Raw genomic sequence first — 22,345 nt, forward strand, 5'->3', positions numbered from 1 at the left:
GGATTGAACCTGCATCCTCACGGGTACTAGTTGGGTTCATAACCCACTGAGCCAAGATAGGACTCCAAGAATGACAGGTTCTAGTATTTTTTATTTTTATTTTCTTTGCTTTTTAGGGCTGTACCCTTGGCATGTGGAAGTTCCCAGGCTAGGGGTCCAGTTGGAGCTACAGCGGCTGGCCTATGCCACAGTCACAGCAACATGGGATCCACGCCACATCTGTGACCTACACCACAGCCACAGCAACGCCAGATCTGAGCCATGTCTGTGACCTACATCACAGCTCGTGGCAACACCAGATCCTTAACCCACTGAGCAAGGCCAGGGATCGAACCCTCAACCTCATGGTTCTTGGATTCGTTTCCGCTGCACCACGATGGGAACTCCAACACTTTCTAGTATTTGTTGTGCACCTGTTCATTTTATTTACATTCCGTCATCTAATTTTGGCAACCACCCTTTGAGAAAGCAGCTATTATTATCCCTCGTTTTATAGCTGAGGAAACTGAGTCTCAGAGACGTCCAGGGTCACAAGGCTATTAAGTGCCGGAGCTGGGATTCAAATCCAGAGCGTGTGGGCTTTGAACCTTTCAACCACTAAGAAGTGCCGTGTCTTCTTTCTTCCCCCAGGGGGTGGTGCTGTGGTTTTGGGGGCAGAGTCCCGAGCCTCTGGGGACGTGGCCATTGACATGATGGATTCTAGGACCAGCCAGCAGCTGCAGCTCATTGATGAGCAGGTACCCAGGCTCTGAGCGGGGGAGGAGTAGCTCCTCTGGTTTCCTCCGTGGGCCACAAGCAAGCGTTTGGAATGTGCCGTGGGTGGAATGGCAAGAGGGAGGGTCCTCCAGAGGCAGGCCCCGCCCTGAGGAAGCTCCCAGGGCTCATGTGCACTCTCTCCCCTCTGAAGGACTCCTACATCCAGAACCGGGCAGACACCATGCAGAACATTGAGTCCACAATTGTGGAGCTTGGCTCCATCTTCCAGCAGTTGGCACACATGGTTAAGGAACAGGAAGAAACCATTCAGAGGTGAGACTCTTTCTCTCTTTAACCCTCGGGGGTTGGCATCCTAAAGGTCCCCAGGGGCAGCTTGATGCCCTTTGGAAGAGAAGGGTGAACCCTGTCCACCCCCAGGGTTAGTTCACCTCCCTCTGTTCACTCGACAAGTGTTTACTGAACACCTGTTTCCCATCAGGCCCTGTGCTAGGTGCTGGGGATGTGGGGATGAACAGAACAGTTACATCTGTTTCGTGAGGCTTACTTTGTTGTCTTCATACATAATTTACCAAGGTGGGTGAGGAGAGCTATTAAAGAGAATTGACAAGGAGTTCTCTTGTTGCACATGTTTGATCCCTGGCCTGGGAACTTCCACATGCAGTGGAGTCAGAAAAAAAAAAAAAAAAAAAAAGAATTTAAAGAAATTTTCGGGTAGTGATAAAGGGCTATACCAAGAAAGTAGGACGAGGTGTTAAGAAAGCGTCGGCGGAGGTATGTCAGATAGGGTGGCAGGGAAGGCTGCTCTTAAGACTCGACTCGACATTTAAGGAGAGGCATGAACAGCAGGAGGGATCCAGCCATGCAAGGGAGAGGGAAGGAGGTGTTCCCATCGTGGCTCAGTGGAAAAGAACCTGACTAGTATCCATGACAACACAGGTCCGATCCCTGATGTCACTCAGTGGGTTAAGGCTCTGGCATTGCTGTGAGCTGTGGTGTAGGTTGCAGATGTGGCTTTGATCCTGCATTGTTGTGGTTGTGGTGTAGGCCGGCAGCTACAGCTCTGATTTGACCCTGAGCCTGGGAGCTTCCATATGCTGTGGGTGCGGCCCTAAAACGCCAAAAAAAGAGAGGGGCAAAGAGTATTCTAGGCAGCGCAGACAGCTAGAGCAAAGCCCTCCAGCGGCACAGTCCTGCTGTATTAAAGGATCAAGAAGGCTAGCACAGCTAGAAAGCAGTGAACGGGAACAGAGAGGTACAAGGGGAGACCAGAGGGAGGGAGGCAGAGCCCACCCACGGAAGACGTCTCTGCTCCTGGGGCATCTGCTGCTACTGCATGAGAGTATCTGCGCCTCTTTTTTGGCACTTGGTGTTCATTCAGTGAGTTACGGAGGGTACAGCCAAGGTCAAAAGAGACAAACCTGCCTTTGTGGAACTTACGTCATAGTAGGGGAGATAGATAGTTTAAAATTCACATAATAAATAGTCCAGAATATATTTTTGTCCAGTGATAAATCCATAAATAAAAGTAGAGTGGGGTAAACTAATTGGGAGTTCTAGGCATGGAGGGGCAAGTTGTATATTTAAAGAGGATTGGAGCTCCTGTCGTGGCTTAGTGGGAACGAATCTGACGCAGGTTCGATCCCTGGCCTTGCTCGGTGGGTTAAGGATCCTGCATTGCTGTAAGCTGTGGTATAGGTCACAAACACAGCTTGGATCTGGCATTGCTGTGGCTGTGGCATAGGCCCGCAGCTACAGTTCTGAGTCGACCTCTAGCCTGGGAACCTCCATGTGCCGCGAGTAGGGCCCTAACAAAAAAGACCAAAAAACAAAAAAAAGAGGATAGTTGTGGTATCAGGAAGGTGACGTCTGGCACAGTGGGTTACAAATCCAGCTGCAGTGGCTTGGGTCACTACAGAGTTGTGGGTTTGATCCCCAGCCCCATGAAGTGGGTTAAAAGATCTGGGGTTGCCCCAGCTGCAGCATAGGCAGCAGCTGCAGTGTAGGCCACAGACGCGGCTCGGATTCAGTCCCTGGATCCAGGAACTTCCATGTGTCCAGGGTGTGGGTTTTTTTTTTTTAAAAAGAGTGAGTTCCCATTGTGGCTCAGTGGGTAAGAACCCGACTAGTTCCATGAGAATGTGGGTTTGTTCCCTGGTCTTGCTTAGTGGGTTAAGGATCTGGCATTGTCTCAAACTGCAGTATAGGTCACAGATGCGGCTAGATCCCGCATTGCTGTGGCTGTAGCTGTGGCCGGCAGCTGCAGCTCCAAATCAGCACCTAGCCCGGGAACTTCCATATGCCACAGGTGTGGTCCTAAAAGCAAAAAAAAAAAAAAGTTTTTTTCTAAAAAAAGAAAGGAAGTGACATCTGAAGTTCTCTTGTGGTACAGTGGGTTAAGGATCTGGCATTGCTACAGATGTGGTGTACAGCGGTGTGCACCTGTGGTTCAAATTCGATCCCTGGCCTGGGAACTGCATATGCTGAGGGGTGGCCAAAAAAAGAAAAAGAAAAAAAGAGCTTTCTTTTATTAACCGCATGAGCTGAAGTTCCTCTTTTTTAAGAAAAATGTTTTGATTAAAGTATAGTTGATTTACAGTGTTCTGTCAATTTCTGCTTTACAGCAGAGTGACCCAGTCACACACATGTATTCTTTTTCTCATGTTATCTTCTATCATGTTCTATCATGAGTGATTGGGGAGAGTTCCCTGTGCTGCACAGCAGGGCCTCATTGCTTACCCCTTCTAAATGTGATAGTTTGCATCTACCAACCCCAAGCTCCTGGTTCTTCCTACTCTGTCCCCCTCCCCCTTGGCAACCAAAAGTCTGTTCTCCGTGTCTGTGAGTCTGTTTCTGTCGTGTGGATAGGTTCATCTGTGTCATATCTTAGATTCACATGGTATTTGTTTTTCTGACTTCACTTAGTATGAGAATCTCTAGATGCATCCATGTTGCTGCAGATGGCATTGTTTTGTTCTTTCTTATGGCTGAGTAGTAGTAGTCCATTGTGTATATGTACCACATCTTTTTTTTTTTCTTTGTCTTTTTAGGGTTGCACCAGCAGCATATGGAAGTTCCTAGGCTGCAGATGGAATCGGAGCTATAGCTGCCACAGCCATAGTAACGCAGGATCCAAGCTGCATCTGCCACTTACACCACAGCTCACGGCCACACTGGATCCTTTAACCCACGGAGTGAGCAGGGATCAAACCCAGGTCCCTCATGGGTTTTTATTATCGTTATCAGCTTAAGATTTTTACTGATTTTTTTTTTTTTTGTCTTCTTAGGGCTGCACCCTCAGCATATGGAGGTTCATTATTTCTGAGCCACAACCGGAACTCCCGGTACCACATCTTAATCCATTCATCTGTCAGACATTTGGGTGGTTTCCATGCCTTGGCTATTGTGAATAGTGCTGCAGTGAACATCGGGATGCATGTATCTTTTTCAATGAAAGTTTTCTCCGGATGTATGCCCAGGGGTGGGATTGCTGGGTCATATGGCAGTTCTATATTTAGTTTTCTGAGGAACCTCCATACCGTTTTCCATGGTGGTTGTACCAATTTACATTCCCTCCAACAGTGAAGGAGGTTTCCCTTTTCTCCACACCCTCTCCAGCATTTGTTATTTGTCAATTTATTCATGATGGCCATTCTGACCAGTGTGAGGTGGCCCCTCACTGAAGTTTTGATTTGCATTTCTCTAATAATTGGTGATGTCGACCACCTTTTCCTGTGCCTGTTGGCCATCCGTCTATCTTCCTTGGAGAAATGTCTGTTTAGGTCTTCTGCCTCTTTTTCGATTGGGTTATTTTTTGTTGTTGAGTTGTATGAATCGTTCTTATCTTTTGAAGATTAAGCCCTTGTGGGTTGCATCACTTGAAACTATTTTTTTTTTTTTTGTCTTTTTGCTATTTCTTTGGGCCACCCCTGCGGCATATGGAGGTTCCCAGGCTAGGGGTCGAATCGGAGCTGTAACCGCCGGCCTACACCAGAGCCACAGCAACGCAGGATCCGAGCCGTGTCTTTGACCTACACCACAGCTCAAGGCAACGCTGGATCGTCAACCCACTGAGCAAGGGCAGGGACCGAACCCGCCACCTCATGGTTCCTAGTCAGATTCGTTAACCACTGCGCCACGACGGGAACTCCTGAAACTATTTTTTCTGTTGCTGTAGGTTATCTTCTCGTTTTTTTTAATGGTTTCTGTAGCTGTGCAAAAGCTTGTGAGTTTGATTAGGTCCCATTGGTTTATTTTTGTTTTTATTTCTATTGCCTTGGGAGATGACCTAAGAAAACATTTTTACAGTTGATGGCAGAGAATTGAAGTTCCTCTTAATCAGGCTGGATAAAACTTTAATTATTTTGCTGTATTTTCAGAGTAAATAGTTTGTGGATTAGATGCCATGGTAGTGACCAAGGAGGTTTTGTTTTGTTTAATTCTTCCTCTTTTTTTATTATCGTTATCAGCTTAAGATTTTTACTGCTTTTTTTTTTTTTTTGTCTTCTTAGGGCTGCACCCTCAGCATATGGAGGTTCCCAGGCTAGGGGCTGAATCAGAGCTGTAGCTGCTGGCCACAGCCACAGCAACGCCAGATCTGAGCTGTGTTTTTGACTTACACCACACCTCACGGCAACGCCAGATCCTTAACCCACTGAGCAAAGCCAGGGATTAAACCCGTGTCCTCATGGATACTAGCTGGGTTTGTTAACCTCTGAGCCATGATGAGAACTCCAAGGTTTTTATTGTTCTGTATTACAGTTAGTTAGGATAATAATTATTTTTAGTATTCAGATTGTTCACTTGTCCAGTAGGAGATAAAAGGCTTTGGGGTTTGTTTTTTAAAAAAGGGAGAAAATAAAAGTATATTTGTATTTTAATGGGAATGATGCAACAGAAAAATAGAAATTGATGATATAGCAAGATGGGGAAGAATTCTTAAAGTTATGTCCTTGAGAAAGTGAGAGGAAGTGGGATCAATGCATGAGTGGGGGACTTGGATTTAAGACAAGGTATTGCTAGCTGGGAAAGCAGAATATGTTGAACAGATGCTGGGGGAGGGACCAAGACAAATGAACTCATAGAACCTTATGAATGTCTGGTGCTCAACACCTAATAGTTGAATAAGTACAGAAACATCCTTTTAACCAGTGGTTGCCAAACCTGGATGTTCATAAGAACCTCCAGAGCTCCCAGCATGGCTCAGTGGTAATGATCCCTGGCCCTGCTCAGTGGGTTAAAAATCTGGCATTGCCATGAGCTGCGGTGTAGGTCACAGACATGGCGTGGATCTGGTGTTGCTGTGGCTGTGGCGTAGGCCAGCAGCTTCAGTTCTGATTTGACCCCTAGCCTGGAAACTTCCACAGCTGTGGGTGTGGCCCTAAAAAGACACATAAACAAAAAAGAACCCCCTTTAGAGCTTATAAAAAAATGAAGATCGGGAGTTCCTGTTGTGACTCAGCAGGTTAAGGACCTGATGTTATCTCTCTGAGGATGTGGGTTTGATCCCCAGCCTCGCTCAGTGGCTTAAGGACCTGGCGTTGCTGCAAGGTGTGGTGGAGGTTACAGATGCAGCTCCTATCTGGCCTTTCCATGGCTGTGGTGTAGGCCTCTGTCACAGCTCCCATTCCACCCTTAACCCAGGAACGTCCATGTGCCAGAGGTGCTGCCATAAAAAGGGAAAATAAAGATCTCACCAAGCAGTGGCTGGCAGCCTCCATAAAAGGCAGGGCCTGGCAAGTAACCAGACCACGCCTACCAGATCACCCATGTCCAGTCAGCCCCACTGCCGCAGAAGGGCCCAAGCAATACTGGGTACCCCTAGAGCATGTAGCTCTGGTGAACAGAGGGACATGCACTGCTGGGACTCAGAGGACATCTCCTAAAAAGGCCACTTCCCTAAGGTCAGGAAACATGACCAACGTACCAAATACACAGAAACAAAAAAAGCCAGTTAGGCAAAATGAGGTGACAGAGGAACACGTTCCAATCAAAGGAACAGCTAGAACCCCAGAAGAAGAGCTAAGTAAAGTGGAGATAGGCAAACTCTCTGATAAAGAATTTAAGGATGGAGTCACTTGGTAGCCAGCAGTTGGGGATTTGGCATTGTCACTGCTGTGGCTTGGGTTCAGTCCCTGGCCTGGGAACTTCTGCATGCCATGGGCACAGCCAAAAGGAAAAAGAAACGTTGAAGGCAATGATTGTAAAGGTGATCAAGGAACTCAGGAGAAGAATGGCTGAACATGGTGAGAAGTTGAGCAAAGAGTTGGATGATATAAACAAGAACCAAACAGATAAATGTAATAACTAATATGAAAACCACACTAGCAGGAATCACCAGTAGATTAAATGATACAGAGGAATGGACCAGTGAGTTGGAAGACAGAATAGTGGAGATCACTGATGCTGAGCAGAAAAAAAAAGCATTGAGCACAATTTAAGAAACTTCTGGGACAACATTAAGTGTACTGATATCCACCTTCTAGGGTCTCAGAAGAGAGGAAAAAAACAGAGAAAGTATTTGGAGACATAATAGCTGAAAACTTCCCAAAAGACATCAAGGTCCAGGAAGCCCAGAGAGTCCTAAACAGGATCAACCCAAAGAGAACCACACCAAGACACATTCTAATTAAAATGGCAGAGATTAAAGATAAAGAGAGAATATTAAAAGCAGCAAGGGCAAACTAACAAGTTACATACAAGAAAATTCCCAAAAGGCTATCAGCTGAGTTTTCCAGCAGAAACTGCAGGTCAGAAGTGAGTGGCATGATATATTTAAAGTGACTAGAAACAGAAACCTACAGGAGTTCTGGGTTAGGGACCTGGTGCTGTAACTGCTGCGTTCCAGGTTGCTGCCATGGTGCAGATTCGATCCCTGGCCTGGGAACTTCCACATGCCTGGGACATGGCCAAAAAAAAAAAAAAAAGAAAAGAAAAGAAAAAAAAAAACTTCAGCCAAGAATACGTTAACTGCCAAGGCTTTTATTCAACATTTGATGAAGAGGTAAAAAATTTTTTACAAGCAGAAGCTAAAAATGTTCAACACCACTACACCAGCTTTACAAAAGATTGATTAAAGGGACTTCTCTGAGTAAAAAAGAAAAGGCCACGACTAAAATCATAAACTGCAAAAGGAAAAAGCTCATTTGTAAAGGCAAATATATAGTAAAGGTAATTAAATCAACCACTTACAAAGCTAGTAGGAAAATTTGAAGACAAGTCGTAAAGTCATCTTATCTGCAATAAATAAAGGGTTCACAAAACAAGATGTAAAATATTTCAAGATAGTAACTCTGGAGGAGGGGTGTAAAAATTCATTCAAACTTAAGAGATCAGCAGCTTAAAATAACCACATATAGGGAGTTCCCTGCTGGACTAGCAGTTAAGGATTTGGCATTATCACTACTGTGACTGGGTTTGATCCCTGCCCCAGGAACTTCCACATGCTGTGGTTGCAGCCAAAACAAAACAAAAACCCCAAAAAACAAAAAACCACACACACACACACATATATAGGTTGCTATATATAAACCTCATGGTACCCATTAGCCAAAAATCTATAATAGATACACAAAAAAGAGAAATTCAAATATGATGCCAAAGATAGACATCACATCATGAGGGAAGAGAACAAAAGAAGGAACAAAAAAGAACCATAAAAACAATCGCAAAACAGCAATAATTACTTTAAATGTAAATGAACTAAATGCTCCAATTAAAAGACATAGATTGCCTGAAAGTATACAGAAACAGGACCCATATATGTGCTACCTATATATAAGACTCACTTCAGGGAGTTCTCTTATGGTGCAGAAGCTTAAGGATTCGGCATTGTCACTGCAGCTGCTTGAGTTGCTGCAGTGGCGTGGGTTTGATCCCTGGCCCAAGAATTTCCACATGCTGTGGGTATGGCCAAAAAAGAAAAAGCTTACTATTAAAGACTAGACGCCAGTAAAATGGGCAACCTAGAAGCAGTGAACAAACTAATCTTCCAAGACTGAACGAGGTAGAAATAAAAAGTATGAACTCACACACACACACACACACACACACACACACACACACACACACACAGAATTCCTTAGTGGCTCAGCTAGTTAAGGATCCAGCATTATCACCACTGTGGCTTAGATTGTCTCTGTGGCACAGTTTTGATGTCTGGGCTGGGAATTTCTGCATGCCACAGGCACGGCAAAAAAAAGGGGGGGGGGGGGCAAACAAATTACCAGTAATGAAACCGAATCCATAATCAAAAACAAAACAAAAAAATCCCAGCAAAAGTTCCAGACCAGAAGGCTTCACAGATGAATTCTACAAAATGTTTAGAGAAGGAGTTCCCATCATGGCGCAGTGTTTGACGAATCTGACTGGGAACCATGAGGTTGCGGGTTTGATCCCTGGCCTTGCTCTGGTTAAGGACTCGGCGTTGTGAGCTGTGGCGTAGGTCGCAGATGCGGCTCGGATCCCGTGTTGCTGTGGCTCTGGCGTAGGCCAGCATCTATAGCTCCGATTGGACCCCTAGCCTGGGAATCTCCATATGCCACAGGAGCCGCCCAAGAAATGGCAAAAAAGACAAAAAAAAAAGTTTAGAGAAGAGTTAACACCTAATCCTCAAACTATTCCAAAAAAATTGGAGAGGAAGGAATGAAGACAACATCACCCTGATACCAAAACCAAAAATATCACAGAAAATAAAATTATAGAACAGTATCACTGATGAACATAGATGCAAAAAGCTTCAACAGAATATTAGCAGACTGAATGCAACAATATATTAAAAATAGGAGTTCCCGTCGTGGCACAGTGGTTAACGAATCCGACTAGGAACCATGAGGTTGCGGGTTCGGTCCCTGCCCTTGCTCAGTGGGTTAACGATCCGGCGTTGCCGTGAGCTGGGGTGTAGGTTGCAGACGTGGCTCGGATCCCGCGTTGCTGTGGCTCTGGCGTAGGCCGGTGGCTACAGCTCCGATTCAACCCCTAGCCTGGGAACCTCCATATGCCGCGGGAGCGGCCCAAGAAATAGCAAAAAGACAAAAAAAAAAAAAATACCCCATGATCAAATGGGAATTTATCCCAGGGATGCAAAGATGTTTCAACGTCTGCAAATCTTCAGTGCGATACACCACTCTAACAAATTGAGGAACAAAAATCATATGATCGTCTCAATGGATGTAAAAAAAGCTTTTGACAAAATTCAACATCTATTTATAATAAAAACTCACCACAAAGTGGGTATAGAAGGAACATATCTCAACATAATAAAAGCCATATATGATAAGGCCACAGCTAACATACTTATCAGTGAGAAGCTGAAAGTACATCCTTTTGAGATCAGGAACAAGACAAAGATGCCCATTCTTGCCACTTTTTTTTTTGTCTTTTAGGGTGGCACCTAAGGCATATGGAGCTTCCCAGGCTAGGGTTCAAACTGGAGCTGCAGCTGCCAGCCTATGCAACAGCCAACAGCAGTGCCAGGTGTGAGCTGTGTCTGCAGCCTACACCACAGCTCACAGCAACACTGGATCCTTAACCCACTGAGCGAGGCCAGGGGTTGAACCTGCGTCCTCATGGATACTAGTCAAGATTCATTTCTGCTGAGCCACGATGGAAATACCACTTTTATTCAACATAATACTGGAATTTCTAGCCACAGCAGTCAGAGAAGAAAAATAAAAGGAATCCAAACAGTAAAGGAAGAAGTAAAACTGTCAGCATTGCAGATGCCATGATACTATACATAGAAAATCCTAAAGATGCCACTGAAAAGTTACTAGAGCTCATCAATGAATTCAGTAAAGTTCCAGGATACAAAATTAATATACAGAAACCTGTTGAATTTCTATACACAAACAAACAAATTAAAGGAGTTCCTGCTGTGGCACAGTGGGTTAAGAATCCACCTGCAGCAACTTAGGTCACTGTGGAGGTGTGGGTTCAATCCCTGACCAGCACACTGGGTTAAAGGACCCAGCATTGCTTCAGCTGCAGCATAGATTGCAGCTGCAGGTCGGATTCCATCTCTGGCCTAGGAACTTCCATATGCCATGGGTGTGGTCATAAAAAAAAAAAAAGAAAAATTAAGGAAACTCATTTAGGGAGTTCCCATCATGGCTCAGTGGGTTGTGAACCTGACTAGTATCCATGAGGATGTGGGTTCAGTCCCTAGCCTCGCTCAGTGGGTTAAGCATCTGGCGTTGCCGTGAGCTGTGGTGTAGGTTGCAGATGTGGCTGGGATCCTCCATTGCTGTGGCTGTGGGCATAGGCCAGCAGCTGCAGCTCCGATTTGACCCCTAGTCTGGGAACTTCTTGATGCCGCAGCTACAGACCTAAAAAGAAAAAAAGAAAGAAACTCATTTACTATCTCATCAAAAAGAATACTTATGAATAAACCTAAGGATGTGAAAGACCTGTACTTGGAAAACTATAAGACACTGATGAAAAGAAATTGAAGAGGACACAAACTGATAGAATGATCTACCATGTTCACAGATTGGAAGAATGAATATTAACATGGCCATACTCCCCAAGGTACTCTCCAGATTCAGTGCAAACACTAATGGCAATCTTCAAAGAAATAGAACATATCATTTAAAAATTTGTATGGAAACGCAAAAGACCAACAATAGCCAAAACCATCTTGAGGAAGTATAGAGCTTGAGATATCACCCTCCCTGTTCTTCAGACTATACTACAAAGCTACGGTAATCCAAATAGTATGATACTGGCACAAAAACAGACACGTCAGTGAAACAAAATAGAGAGCCCAGTAGCTCCAGTCACACAATTGGTTAACGCGTGGTACTTATAAGAATAGAGAGCTCAGAAATAAACCCATGCACTGTGGTCAATTAATCTGTGACAAAGGAGGGAATTCCCTGGCAGCTCAGCAGGCTAAAGATCAGGCATTGTTACTGTTGTCGAGTGGGTTCCATCCCTGGCCCATATGCTGTGGGCTCAGCCAAATTAAAAAAAAAAAAAGTCAAGGACAAAAGAAGCCTAGATACGCAATAGGGAGTGTCTCTTCAGTAAGTGGTGCTGGGAAAACCAAACAGCTACATGTAAAAGAGTGAAATTAGAGCATTTTTTTCATACCATATACAAAATATACAAAAGTATATCTCACAAAATACGCAAAAGTAACCTCAAAGTGGATTAAAGGCCTGAATGTAAGACTGGAAATCATAAAACTCCTAGAAGAAAACATAGGCACTCTTAGACATATCATAGCAATTTTTTTTTGCATCTGTCTCCTAAGGCAAAGGAAACAAAAACAAAAATAAATGGGACTTAAAAGTTTTGCACAGCAAAAGAAACCAACAACCCAATTTAAAAATGGGGGAGGTCTTGTTGTGGCTCAGCAGGTTAAGAACCCAACTAGTATCCATGAGGATGTGGGTTCACTCCCTGGCCTTGTTCAGTGGGTTAAGGATTTGGTGCTGCCACAAGCTGTGGCATAGGTCACAGATATGGCTCGGATCTGGTGTGCTGCCGCTTTGGTGTAGGCCGGCAGCTGCAGCTCCAATTCGATCTCTAGCCTGGGAACTTCCATATGCCACAGGTGTAGCCATAAAAAGAAAAAAAAAAAAATGGAAAGAAAAAAGCGAATGAGCATAACAAAACAGAAACAGACTTACTGATGTAGAGAACAAACTAGTGGTTGCTGATGGGGAGAGGGAAAGGGGAAGGGTTTAAGAGCTGAAAACGACTATATATAAAATAAATAAGCTGCAAGAATATATTTTACTGGAGTTCCTGCTGTGGCACTTGGGTTAAGAATCCAGCGTCTCTGCTGCGGTTTGGGTCTCCACTGAGGCAAGGGTTCTATCTCCGGCCTGGGAACTTCCGTGGAAGTCCGCAACACTCATATCTGTAGAATCAGAATATCCAAGAGTGAGACTAGGAACCTATGTTTTTTAAACTTTGTGTGTGTGTGTGTGCAGAAGTTCCCAGGCCAGGGATGGAACCTGCACCATAGCAGCAACCTGAGCCACTGCAGTACAATGCTGATCCTTAACCTACTGAGCCAGAAGAGAAGTTCAGGAACCTTTTTTTTTTTTTTTTTTTGGTCTTTTTGCCTTTTCTAGGGCCGCTCCAGGGGGCATATGGAGGTTCCCAGGCTAGGGGTCTAATCGGAGCTGTTGCTGCCGGCCTAGGCCAGAGTCACAGCAACTCGGGATCCGAGCCGAGTCTGCAACCTACGCCACAGCTCATGGCAACACCGGATCCTTAACTCACTGAGCAAGGCCAGGGATCGAACCCGCAACCTCATGGTTCCTAGTCAGATTCATTAACCACTGCACCACGATGGGAACTCCCGGGAACCTTTTATTTATTTATCTTTAACCTTGGCCAATTCTTCAGACTACTTTAGTCTTCTCAGTTCAGTGGGAAGATAGGCCATTAGGAGTTCCTGTCGTAGCTCAGCAGAAACAAATCTGACTAGTATCCATGAGGATGCAGATTTGATCCCTGGCCTTGCTCACTGGGTTAAGGATCTGGTGTTGCCATGAGCTGTGGTGTACGTTGCAGACACAGCTCGCATCTGGCATTGCTGTGGCTGTGGTGTAGGCCGGCAGCTGTAGCTCAGTTCAACCCCTAGCCTAGGAACCTCCATATGCCACCGGTGTGGCCCTAAAAAGACAACAACAACAACAAAAAAGAGAGAATGGGGGAGAAGAGGTGTGGGAATTTTGAGGAATCCACAGGATCACACCTTCCCACCCACTTGTTCTGCCTCTAGGCAACATCCAGTCCTGGTTGATCTTTATTCCCCACAGCACCTAGTAAAGCGCCTTTACTCTTGGTTGTTGATCATGTGAAACTGGGTGAACACCTGCATTTGTGTAAAGCAGGTTTCCTGGCCCCGATGCATTGAACAGCCTCATGTATTTAATTGGGCAGTTGTATTTATTTATTTATTTATTTTTGTGCCCCATCCCCACCCCCGCATATGGAGCTCAAGGACCAGGGGTCAGATCCAAGCCACAATTGGGACCTAAGCCACAGGTGTGGCAACGCTGTGCCAGGCCAGGGAGTCAAACCTGCGTCCCAGCCCTCCCAAGACGCTGCCAATCCCACAGGGCCACAGCCAGAACTCCTAATTCGATATTGTGAAAGAGCTGTGGATACAGCTGTCTTGGCCCTAGAATCGGGGGACTTGAGTGATTCTTAGCTGGTTCAACTGAAACCTAAGGAATCCCTTGCTGAGCTAGGCCATAAACACAGTAGCTCCTCAGGCTACTATGTACTTTAAATATTAGAATATTATTGTATGGAGTTCCCATCGTGGCTCAGTGGAAACGAATCTGACTGGTATCCACGAGGGCACAGATTTGATCCCTGACCTTGCTCAGTGGGTTAAGGATCCGGTGTTGCCGTGAGCTATGGTGTAGGTCGCTACAGCTCTGATTCGACCCCTAGCCTATGGAAACCTCCTATGCCATGGGTTCGGCCCTAAAAAGACCAAGAAAAAAAAAAAAAGGAAAAAATACTATTGTAGATTCCAAGAAACAGATTTATAAAAGATAATTTGGGTTCTTTCCCCAATGCATATGTGTTTTAAGTAGTTCAAGTTATAGCATATATGCAGCTTCACATTCTAGTCTTCCTTGAGAGTGTCTTAAGCCCTTTTCAGTGTTAGTACTCATTTTTCATTGGTTTAGCAAATGTTTGTTGCTGCTGGGAGCTAGTCCTCCTGGGTCCAGGGATAGGGAGGGAACACAAGAGAATGCTGGCCGAGGAGGATGAGATTTGCTCCGGACATCGTGAAAGCTAAGGTCTTTCCCAAGCCAAAGACCCCTAGTCTGATGCTCAGAAAGAGGGCCAAGCTAGAGATAAGGACTTGGGAGCCAGCAGCTTCTAGGAGAAACCATGAGATAGATAAGACCACCCAGGGACAGTGGGTAAAGTGAGAATAAGGACAGGATACATCCCCGTGGATTCCAGGCATTTGTGATAAAGGGAAGAATGTGTCCGAGAGACTGCGAAGGAAGGTTTAGGAAGATGAGGAGAAAGCAGAGATGTGTTCTTAGAAGCTGAGCTGGAAGGAATTTTAGGGAGAAAGGAGTGGCTATTTCTTGATGCCCCTGAGAAGGAAGCATGAGTCAAGGATCCTCAGGTGTTAATTGGATCCGGGGGCTCTGGTTAATTGAATCAGTGCCAGCAATTTCAGTTGAATGGCTTGGAAGCATTAAAGGGGAATAACAAAGGAGAGAAAACTTGTGGACAGTGATGTGAACAAGAAATTGAAATTTGAAAGAATGATATTTTCCAAATAGACATGGCTACTCTTTGTGTTTGCTTCCTGGGAATGCCAGTGAACCCGGAGTTAAGCACCCTCCTTAGAAACCACTGATTTAGTCCAAAGTTCTCAGTATGTTAGTTTCATGGGCCCCACCCTGGAATCACTGAATGCGAGACCTAAGAATTTGCTTTTTTGAGATGATCCAGAGGTGCTTCTTTTTCCTTGTAAGGTATAAAAACTGCTGATCTAGAGTTAGTCACTTTCTTTTTCCCACCAACTTGACAATTAAAAATTTTCAAACCACAGGAAAGCCGAGAGGATAATGAGTACCTGTGTACCTTTCACATAGATGCACCAACTGTTGACGTTTGATCACATTTGCTTCCTCTTGCCCTTTTTTCTGAATCATTTAAAATAATATAAAGGAGTTCCCGTCGTGGCGCAGTGGTTAACAAATCCGACTAGGAACCATGAGGTTGCAGGTTCGGTCCCTGCCCTTGCTCAGTGGGTTAACGATCCGGCGTTGCCGTGAGCTGTGGTGTAGGTTGCAGACTCGGCTCGGATCCCGCGTTGCTGTGGCTCTGGCGTAGGCCGGTGGCTACAGCTCCAATTCAACCCCTAGCCCGGGAACCTCCATATGCCGTGGGAGCGGCCCAAAGAAATAGCAAAAAAAGACAAAAAAATATATATATATGTAAAAAAGAATGTTTATATATATACACACACATATATATATACACATATATATATAAAACTGAGTCACTTTGCTGTGCAGCAGAAATTGGCACAACATCGTAAATCAACCATAATAAAGAAAATTTTCTTTAAATCTAAGTGCAAACATCATGACATTTATCCCCAAATACTTCAGCATGCATCTGCCAAGAATAGGTATTCTCCTGAATATGCATACCATTATGAAGCCTAAGAAATTAACAGGTCTCCAGCACAATCCGGTACTCAATCTAAACTCAAACCTCCCCAACCGTTCTAAAGAAATAGTTTTAGCTTTTTTTCCTTTCATTTAAGACCCAGGCAGCATTCACACATTTCAGTTGATTGTTAAAGCCTTCATCTGCCTTTTGTTTTTGTGTGTGTGTATGTGTGATATTTTCTTTCTTTTTAGAGGCCAGTGCCTCTTGTTCAAAGGCCTGCCAGTGTATTTGTGCACTGTTTCACCTGTGATTAAGTTAAATATTTGGGGCTAGCTATAGATGATCCTATCCGTGGGCACTTGATGAGGTTATCTCTTGGCATTGGTGATGCCAAGTTTAGTCATTTGTTGAAGGTGGTGACCATCAAACCAAGTCATCTGTGGAATGAATGACACTTTTTTTTTTTTTGGTCACGCCTGTCTCCAAAAAAACTGCTATTAAAAAAAAATAGGAGTTCCCGTCGTGGCGCAGTGGTTAACGAATCCGACCGGGAACCATGAGGTTGCAGGTTCGATCCCTGCCCTTGCTCAGTGGGTTAAGGATCTGGCGTTGCCGTGAGCTGTGGTGTAGGTCGCAGACGCGGCTAGGATCCCGTGTTGCTGTAGCTCTGGTGTAGGCCGGTGGCTACAGCTCCGATTCAACCCCTAGCCTGGGAACCTCCATATGCCGCGGGAGCGGCCCAAGAAATGGCAAAAAGACAAAATAAAATAAAATAAAATAAAAAATAAAATAAAAACACAAACTACTGTAGAGGAGTTCCCACTGAGCCACAATGGAAACTCCTCTATAGTAATTTTATTTATTTATTTTTTGTCTTTTGTTGTTGTTATTGTTGTTGTTGTTTTTGTTGCTATTTCTTGGGCCGCTTCCGCGGCATATGGAGGTTCCCAGGCTAGGAGTCGAATTGGAGCTGTAGCTGCCAGCCTACGCCAGAGCCACAGCAACGCGGGATCCGAGCCGAGTCTGCAACCTACACCACAGCTCACGGCAACGCCGGATCGTTAACCCACTGAGCAAGGGCAGGGACCGAACCTGCAACCTCATGGTTCCTAGTCGGATTTGTTAACCACTGCGCCACGACGGGAACTCCTCTATAGTAATTTTAAAGAGGGAAAGCTCCTTCTGTCAGCTAATGAATGTAGAAGAAATTAGAAAATTACCATTTTGCCATACTCATTCTCACAAAGGAATCAGGCATGGATCATCATAGGGCTAAGGAGCTGGACATTCATAGGGACTCAAAGCATCACTCTAGAGGAGTTCCCTGGTGGCCTAGCAGCTAAGGATTTGGCATTGTCACTGCTGAGGCTCAGGTTCGATCCCTGGCCTGGGAACTTTTGCATGTAGTGGGCTCGGCCCTAAAAAGACAAAAAATAAAATAAAATTACTATAGGAGTTCCCATCGTGGCTCAGTGGTTAACGAACTAGTATCCATGAGGATGCCAGTTCGATCCCTGGCCTCGTGCAGTGGGTTAAGGATCCAGCGTTGGCTGTGAGCTGTGGTGTAGGTCAAAGATTCGGCTAGGATCCCAAAGTTGCTGTTGTTGTGGCTGTGGCGTAGGCCAGCAGCTACAGCTCCAATTTGACCCTAGCCTGGGAAACTCCATATGCCACGGGTGCAGCCCTAAAAAGCAAAAATAAAATAAAACAATGAAATTACTATAGAAAATGGTAATTTTAAAAATTTGATGTATTTAGTCTAATATCATTCTTTTTTAACTAATTTATTTTACTATGGTTGATTTGCACCATCATTATTCTTTACTACAGTCAGATTTCTGGCCACTAGGAGCTACTTCAAGGCAGCTTCTGTATCCACTGAACATGATCCAGTTACTCTCAGTAATTATGAAGTTTTGGGGAAACTGAAGCCAAAAGAACTAAAATCCAAGCTCTCCTAGGCACGGTCAGATGGTCAAATAATCCTTCTAGTTCTTGAGTTCTCTATCTTCTTCCATCAAACTCCTTTTTTGTCATTCCCACCTTATACTTACCTTCTCGTCCTCTGGCTGTCCATGCCTCTGATATCAATTTCATCATCCATCCTTCGTCTTCAGCAAGACTCCAGCTTCTTATTGCTTAATTACTTCCCTCTGTGGTTTTCTTTCTGTAAAACGTTGCAAACTGTTCTCCTCTCTGTTTTCCTCAGTCTTTTCCCTCCCAAGTCATTATTTTCTCCCCATTCCTTTCTGACTTTTAACTCCCCTACTGATTCCTCTGAATATCCCACTGATGCCTAATTTTATCACCCCTAGATTTCCCTTGTATTAGTTTTCATTCACGGTCTCCCATTTGAAATGTTTTAGGAGTTCCCTTGGAACTGCAACCACTTGTGTCGCTGCTGTGGTTCAGGTTCAGTCCCTGGCCTGGGAATTTTCACATGCTTTAGGCATGGCCAAAAAAATAAAATACAATAAAAATCTTCCATTTTATTGCTTTTCCATTTTTGTTAAGCAGAGCCATTATGATTGTCAGTGTGAATGAGCTTTATTGGCTATGGGATGACAAATGCATCCACACTGAGAAATGTAATTATAGCCCAAAGCTGGGAAACCTGATACGTTTGTTAGCTTCTCTGACATAAACAGGGAATCATACAATTCATGCTTCAGTGTTTGGCCAGAGATTAGCTGATAGTCTCATGACCACCTTCCCAGGACCTTGGACTTGCAGCCACCAGCCCAGCCTTTCCTCTCACTTTCCTACTTGATTCCCAGCCTTCACCAACTTTTCTGTCCTCACAGCGCACGAAGGTTTCTGCTCCCTGCGACTCCCTTTGCAAAGACCAGGGTTCATATTTCGTTTTCAGGATTGCACATGCACGTTAGCTGGGAAATGTTTTATTTTCCTCAGCAGCCTCTCAAGAGATTGCCATTCATTCTTCTGAGGACTTCTCTATATCTTGAGAGACATGTTCTAATATTGGGCTTTTCTTTTCTTTTCCTTTCTTTTTTGGCCATGCCTGTGGCACGCAGAAGTTCCCGGGCTAGGAATCGAACTCAAGCCACAGCAGTTACAATGCCAAGTTCTTAACCGGTAGACTACCAGGGAACTCCCTTGGGCTTTTCTTTTTTTCTTTTTATGGCTGCACCTGCAGCATATGGAAGTTCCTGGGCTAGGGGTTGAATTGAAGCTACAGCTGCTGGCTTACACCACAGCCACAGTAATGCCAGATCTGAGCCACATCTGAGACCTACACGGGATCCTTAGCCCACTGACAAGGCCAGGGATCAAATCTGCCTCCTCATAGACACTATGTTAGGTTAACTTGCTAAGCCACAACAGGAACTCCCCTTGGGCTTTTCTTTATCTCCTTTCTGTTCGTATCATCAAGTTTTTCTTCCTTTCTCACTCAGAACCAGGGTTTCCTGACCATAATGGCCTGTGACCTTTCCCCCGTTATTACAAAGGCAATACTGCTTATCAGAGAAAAATCCATAAATACTGATGTGCAAAAAATTATAATGACTAACATTTTGGGTCCTTTTAGTATGAGTTAGGCACTCTACTCATTTAAGACTGACAGCAGCTAGAGAGGTGTGGTTTGTGTTATCTGAATTTTCTCCTTTGCTGTTGAGGAAAATGAGACGGGGTTAAGTGACTGGCTTAGGGTTATATGCTACAGAGCTGATTTTCAAACCAGAGCCAAGATTTGTTTATATTACCCTTCCAGAGCATTTTCTGGAAGGGTAATATATATATATATTTTTTGTTTTGTTTTGGTCTTTTGTCTTTTTAGGGCTGCATCCACAGCATATGGAGATTCCCAGGCTAGGGGTCAAATAGGAGCTGTCGGTGCCGGCTTACACCACAGCCACAGCAACACAGGATCCTAGCCACGTCTGCGACTTATACCACAGCTCACGACAATGCAAGATCCTTAACTCACTCACTGAGCGAGGCCAGGGATCGAACTGGCATCCTCATGGATGCTAGTCGGGTTCATTAACCGCTGAGCCACAATGGGAACTCCCCTCTTTTCTTTTTTAAATGGCTGCACCCACAGCATATGGAAGTTCCTGGGCCAGGGGTTGAATTCAAGCCTCAGCTGTGGCAATGCCGGATCCTCTAACCTAACCCACTGCGTTGGGCTGGGGATCAGACCTGTGTTTTTTGCAGTGACCCGAGCCGATGCAGTCGGATTCTTAACATACTGTGTGCCACAATGGGAGCTCCCAGAGCTTTCCTATCTACAAATACATGTACACACACACAAAAATACATTTCAACAGCATTCCTTTTAATCAAGTGTCACTCTTTGTCCCCTCCTCTCGGCCCTCTCTCCAGGATCGACGAGAACGTGCTAGGAGCCCAGCTGGACGTTGAGGCCGCCCACTCGGAGATCCTCAAGTACTTCCAGTCGGTCACTTCCAACCGGTGGCTTATGGTCAAAATCTTCCTCATCCTCATTGTCTTCTTCATCATCTTCGTGGTCTTCCTTGCCTGAACCCTCTCCAACGCTGAGGCATTCCGTGGGGGTTTGGAACCCTCCTGGGAGGGCAGGTGGCCAGAGCTGCCACTGAGCCTGTGCAGGGTGCTTGGGAGAAAGGCCCTGTTTCCCTGGAACTGCTAAGAATGGCCACTGCCCCTGATCTCCCACTCCTTGCCTCTGGCCACCCTGTCCTCCCCTCACCATCCTCAGGCCCATGAAACACACACGGTTCTGGATTTGGACTCTGCTGTGAAGTGGCTGGAAGGGAGCAGAGGCCAACTGGAGGGCTCTTCGGAGAGGTTGTCTCCACTGGAGATTTTTATAAACCCTCCCCAGCCTTTCTCAACTCTGGCAGCAAGGGGAGATGATGCCCTTCCCCACCTTCCTGAGAGTGAGGAGAGGAAGTGAAACTTCCCCAGGGACCAACTTTCCCATCTGGGTTAAAATTTACCTCTTCCTCTCTTCACCATGTGAGGCAAGGGGCCCTGAGCCCTTTGGCTGCCTACACAACCCCAACTCTGGCTGCAGATGACTCTCAATCTGCCAAATGTGCTGCGGCCCGTTTCCTCCCAATTACAACAAGACTGTCAGCCTCACTAGCCATGTCGTCATTTCGGGGTGGGAGCGTCGAAGGGCCTTGGCAGCAAGTGGAGTGAGCCCACTGCCCAGCATCATAACTAAAAGGGTTGGGCTGATGGCCCTGACGGGCCAGGCTTACTCACTCTGTGCACACAGCTGCCTCCCGAAGGGGGTTTCCAAGTGTAGCAGCACTTAGTTAGCATGGAAACTTCCCTTCAGAGGCCCGTAGCAGGATCCCAGCCTGGGTCCCTGATTGACAGCAACTTCCAGGACCATCTCCTGAAGTATTTGGACCTGTCTCATCTGCATGCTCCAACCACTTGGCCCCAAACTTACTTGCGCTGGATGAAGTAGGAGTCCTGCCTGCTGCTAGGAGTGAAGGTGACATGAAGAATTTGTTCCCAGCTCCAGCTGAGGCTCTTGGTCCCCTTGAAGCCCCTCACCACATCCAAGCCAGTCAGAAGAATGAAGGAGTGACCTTCCTGGAACACCCACCCTCCAGGGAGGTTAATATGCTTTCTAGTCTGGACCAGGACCCAGAACCACATCATCCTGCATCACTGGAGTTCCCCTACTTCACACACCCGAAAGGAAGCTCAAGCTGTAGAGACAACAGTCACTATACACTGTGCTGGCCCAAGTACTTTGAGGGGCCCAGGAGAGCCCAGGTCTTTCCTAGCCATGGCATTTTAATATTTCCTCTCCCTTTGGCCTGTGTTCAGCGTGTGGTCAGGCTGGCCTCCTCACTGCCCAGTTGACGCAAGACGTGGGTTTAGCATAGCACATCCCGGTGGGTTGGTGGGTGGGTTGGTTTGTGAAGACAGCCAAAGCCTGGCAAATGCCGTTTTTCTCTCCTTTGATTGCAGCTCTCTCGGAGGGAATGCATAGATCAGTAATTATTTCACAAATATATGTTGGGTTCCTGCTGCGTGCGTGCTAAGTATGGTATCCAGTCAGGTGCCGGAGAGAAAAAGCCGTGAATTAATCAAGCCCCTGCTCTCTGGGAGTTTACCGTTAGTTTTCTATTTCATTTTATAGGCGAGGAGACCGAGGCCTAGATCTGCAAGTGTCAAAGGGCTGAGCTGAGACTTGCCCTGGCTGGATCCTTCTAGGTGTCTATGTGCGGTCACTCCCGCTCCTAAGGGCCTGGTCTCCCACTCCTCGGAAGCCCTTCCTGTAGCCCCTCTTCCCTGTTCCTCTCGGAATCCTGGGCTGCAGTAGCCACCCCTCCGCTTCACCGCTGACCCTGGAGGTGCTCCAGCAGAGAGCTACTAGCGGCGGGGTGGATGAAAGCAGGGGGCCGGCGAACCCGCGGTAACTCGGCTTCCCAAGCTCAGGTCCTGGGCGGGGCGTGCAACGCCAGGTCCCGCCCCCGGCTAGTCCGCTCGTCGAATGCGCACGCGCGTCTCCCAGTGGTTCCGCCCATCACCGTGGGACGTCGGC

General features: G+C 45.8%; 1 protein-coding gene across 2 annotated transcripts in view; it reads left to right on the plus strand.

Moving 5' to 3' along the window:
- STX5 (syntaxin 5) overlaps positions 1 to 20,919 on the plus strand; it is a 31,288-nt gene extending 10,369 nt beyond the window's left edge. For both annotated transcript variants that reach the window (XM_047775471.1, XM_047775472.1), the window contains exons 9-11: positions 631 to 737; positions 908 to 1,029; positions 20,179 to 20,919. In XM_047775471.1, coding sequence (XP_047631427.1) covers positions 631 to 737; positions 908 to 1,029; positions 20,179 to 20,338 — 389 coding nt within the window. In that variant the 3' untranslated portion in view covers positions 20,339 to 20,919. The remainder of the gene's footprint in view (positions 1 to 630; positions 738 to 907; positions 1,030 to 20,178) is intronic.
- The last annotated feature ends 1,426 nt before the right edge of the window (positions 20,920 to 22,345 follow it).

The sequence above is a fragment of the Phacochoerus africanus genome, chromosome 4 (genome assembly GCF_016906955.1).
Source record: "Phacochoerus africanus isolate WHEZ1 chromosome 4, ROS_Pafr_v1, whole genome shotgun sequence".
In the NCBI taxonomy this organism is placed as follows: domain Eukaryota; kingdom Metazoa; phylum Chordata; class Mammalia; order Artiodactyla; family Suidae; genus Phacochoerus; species Phacochoerus africanus.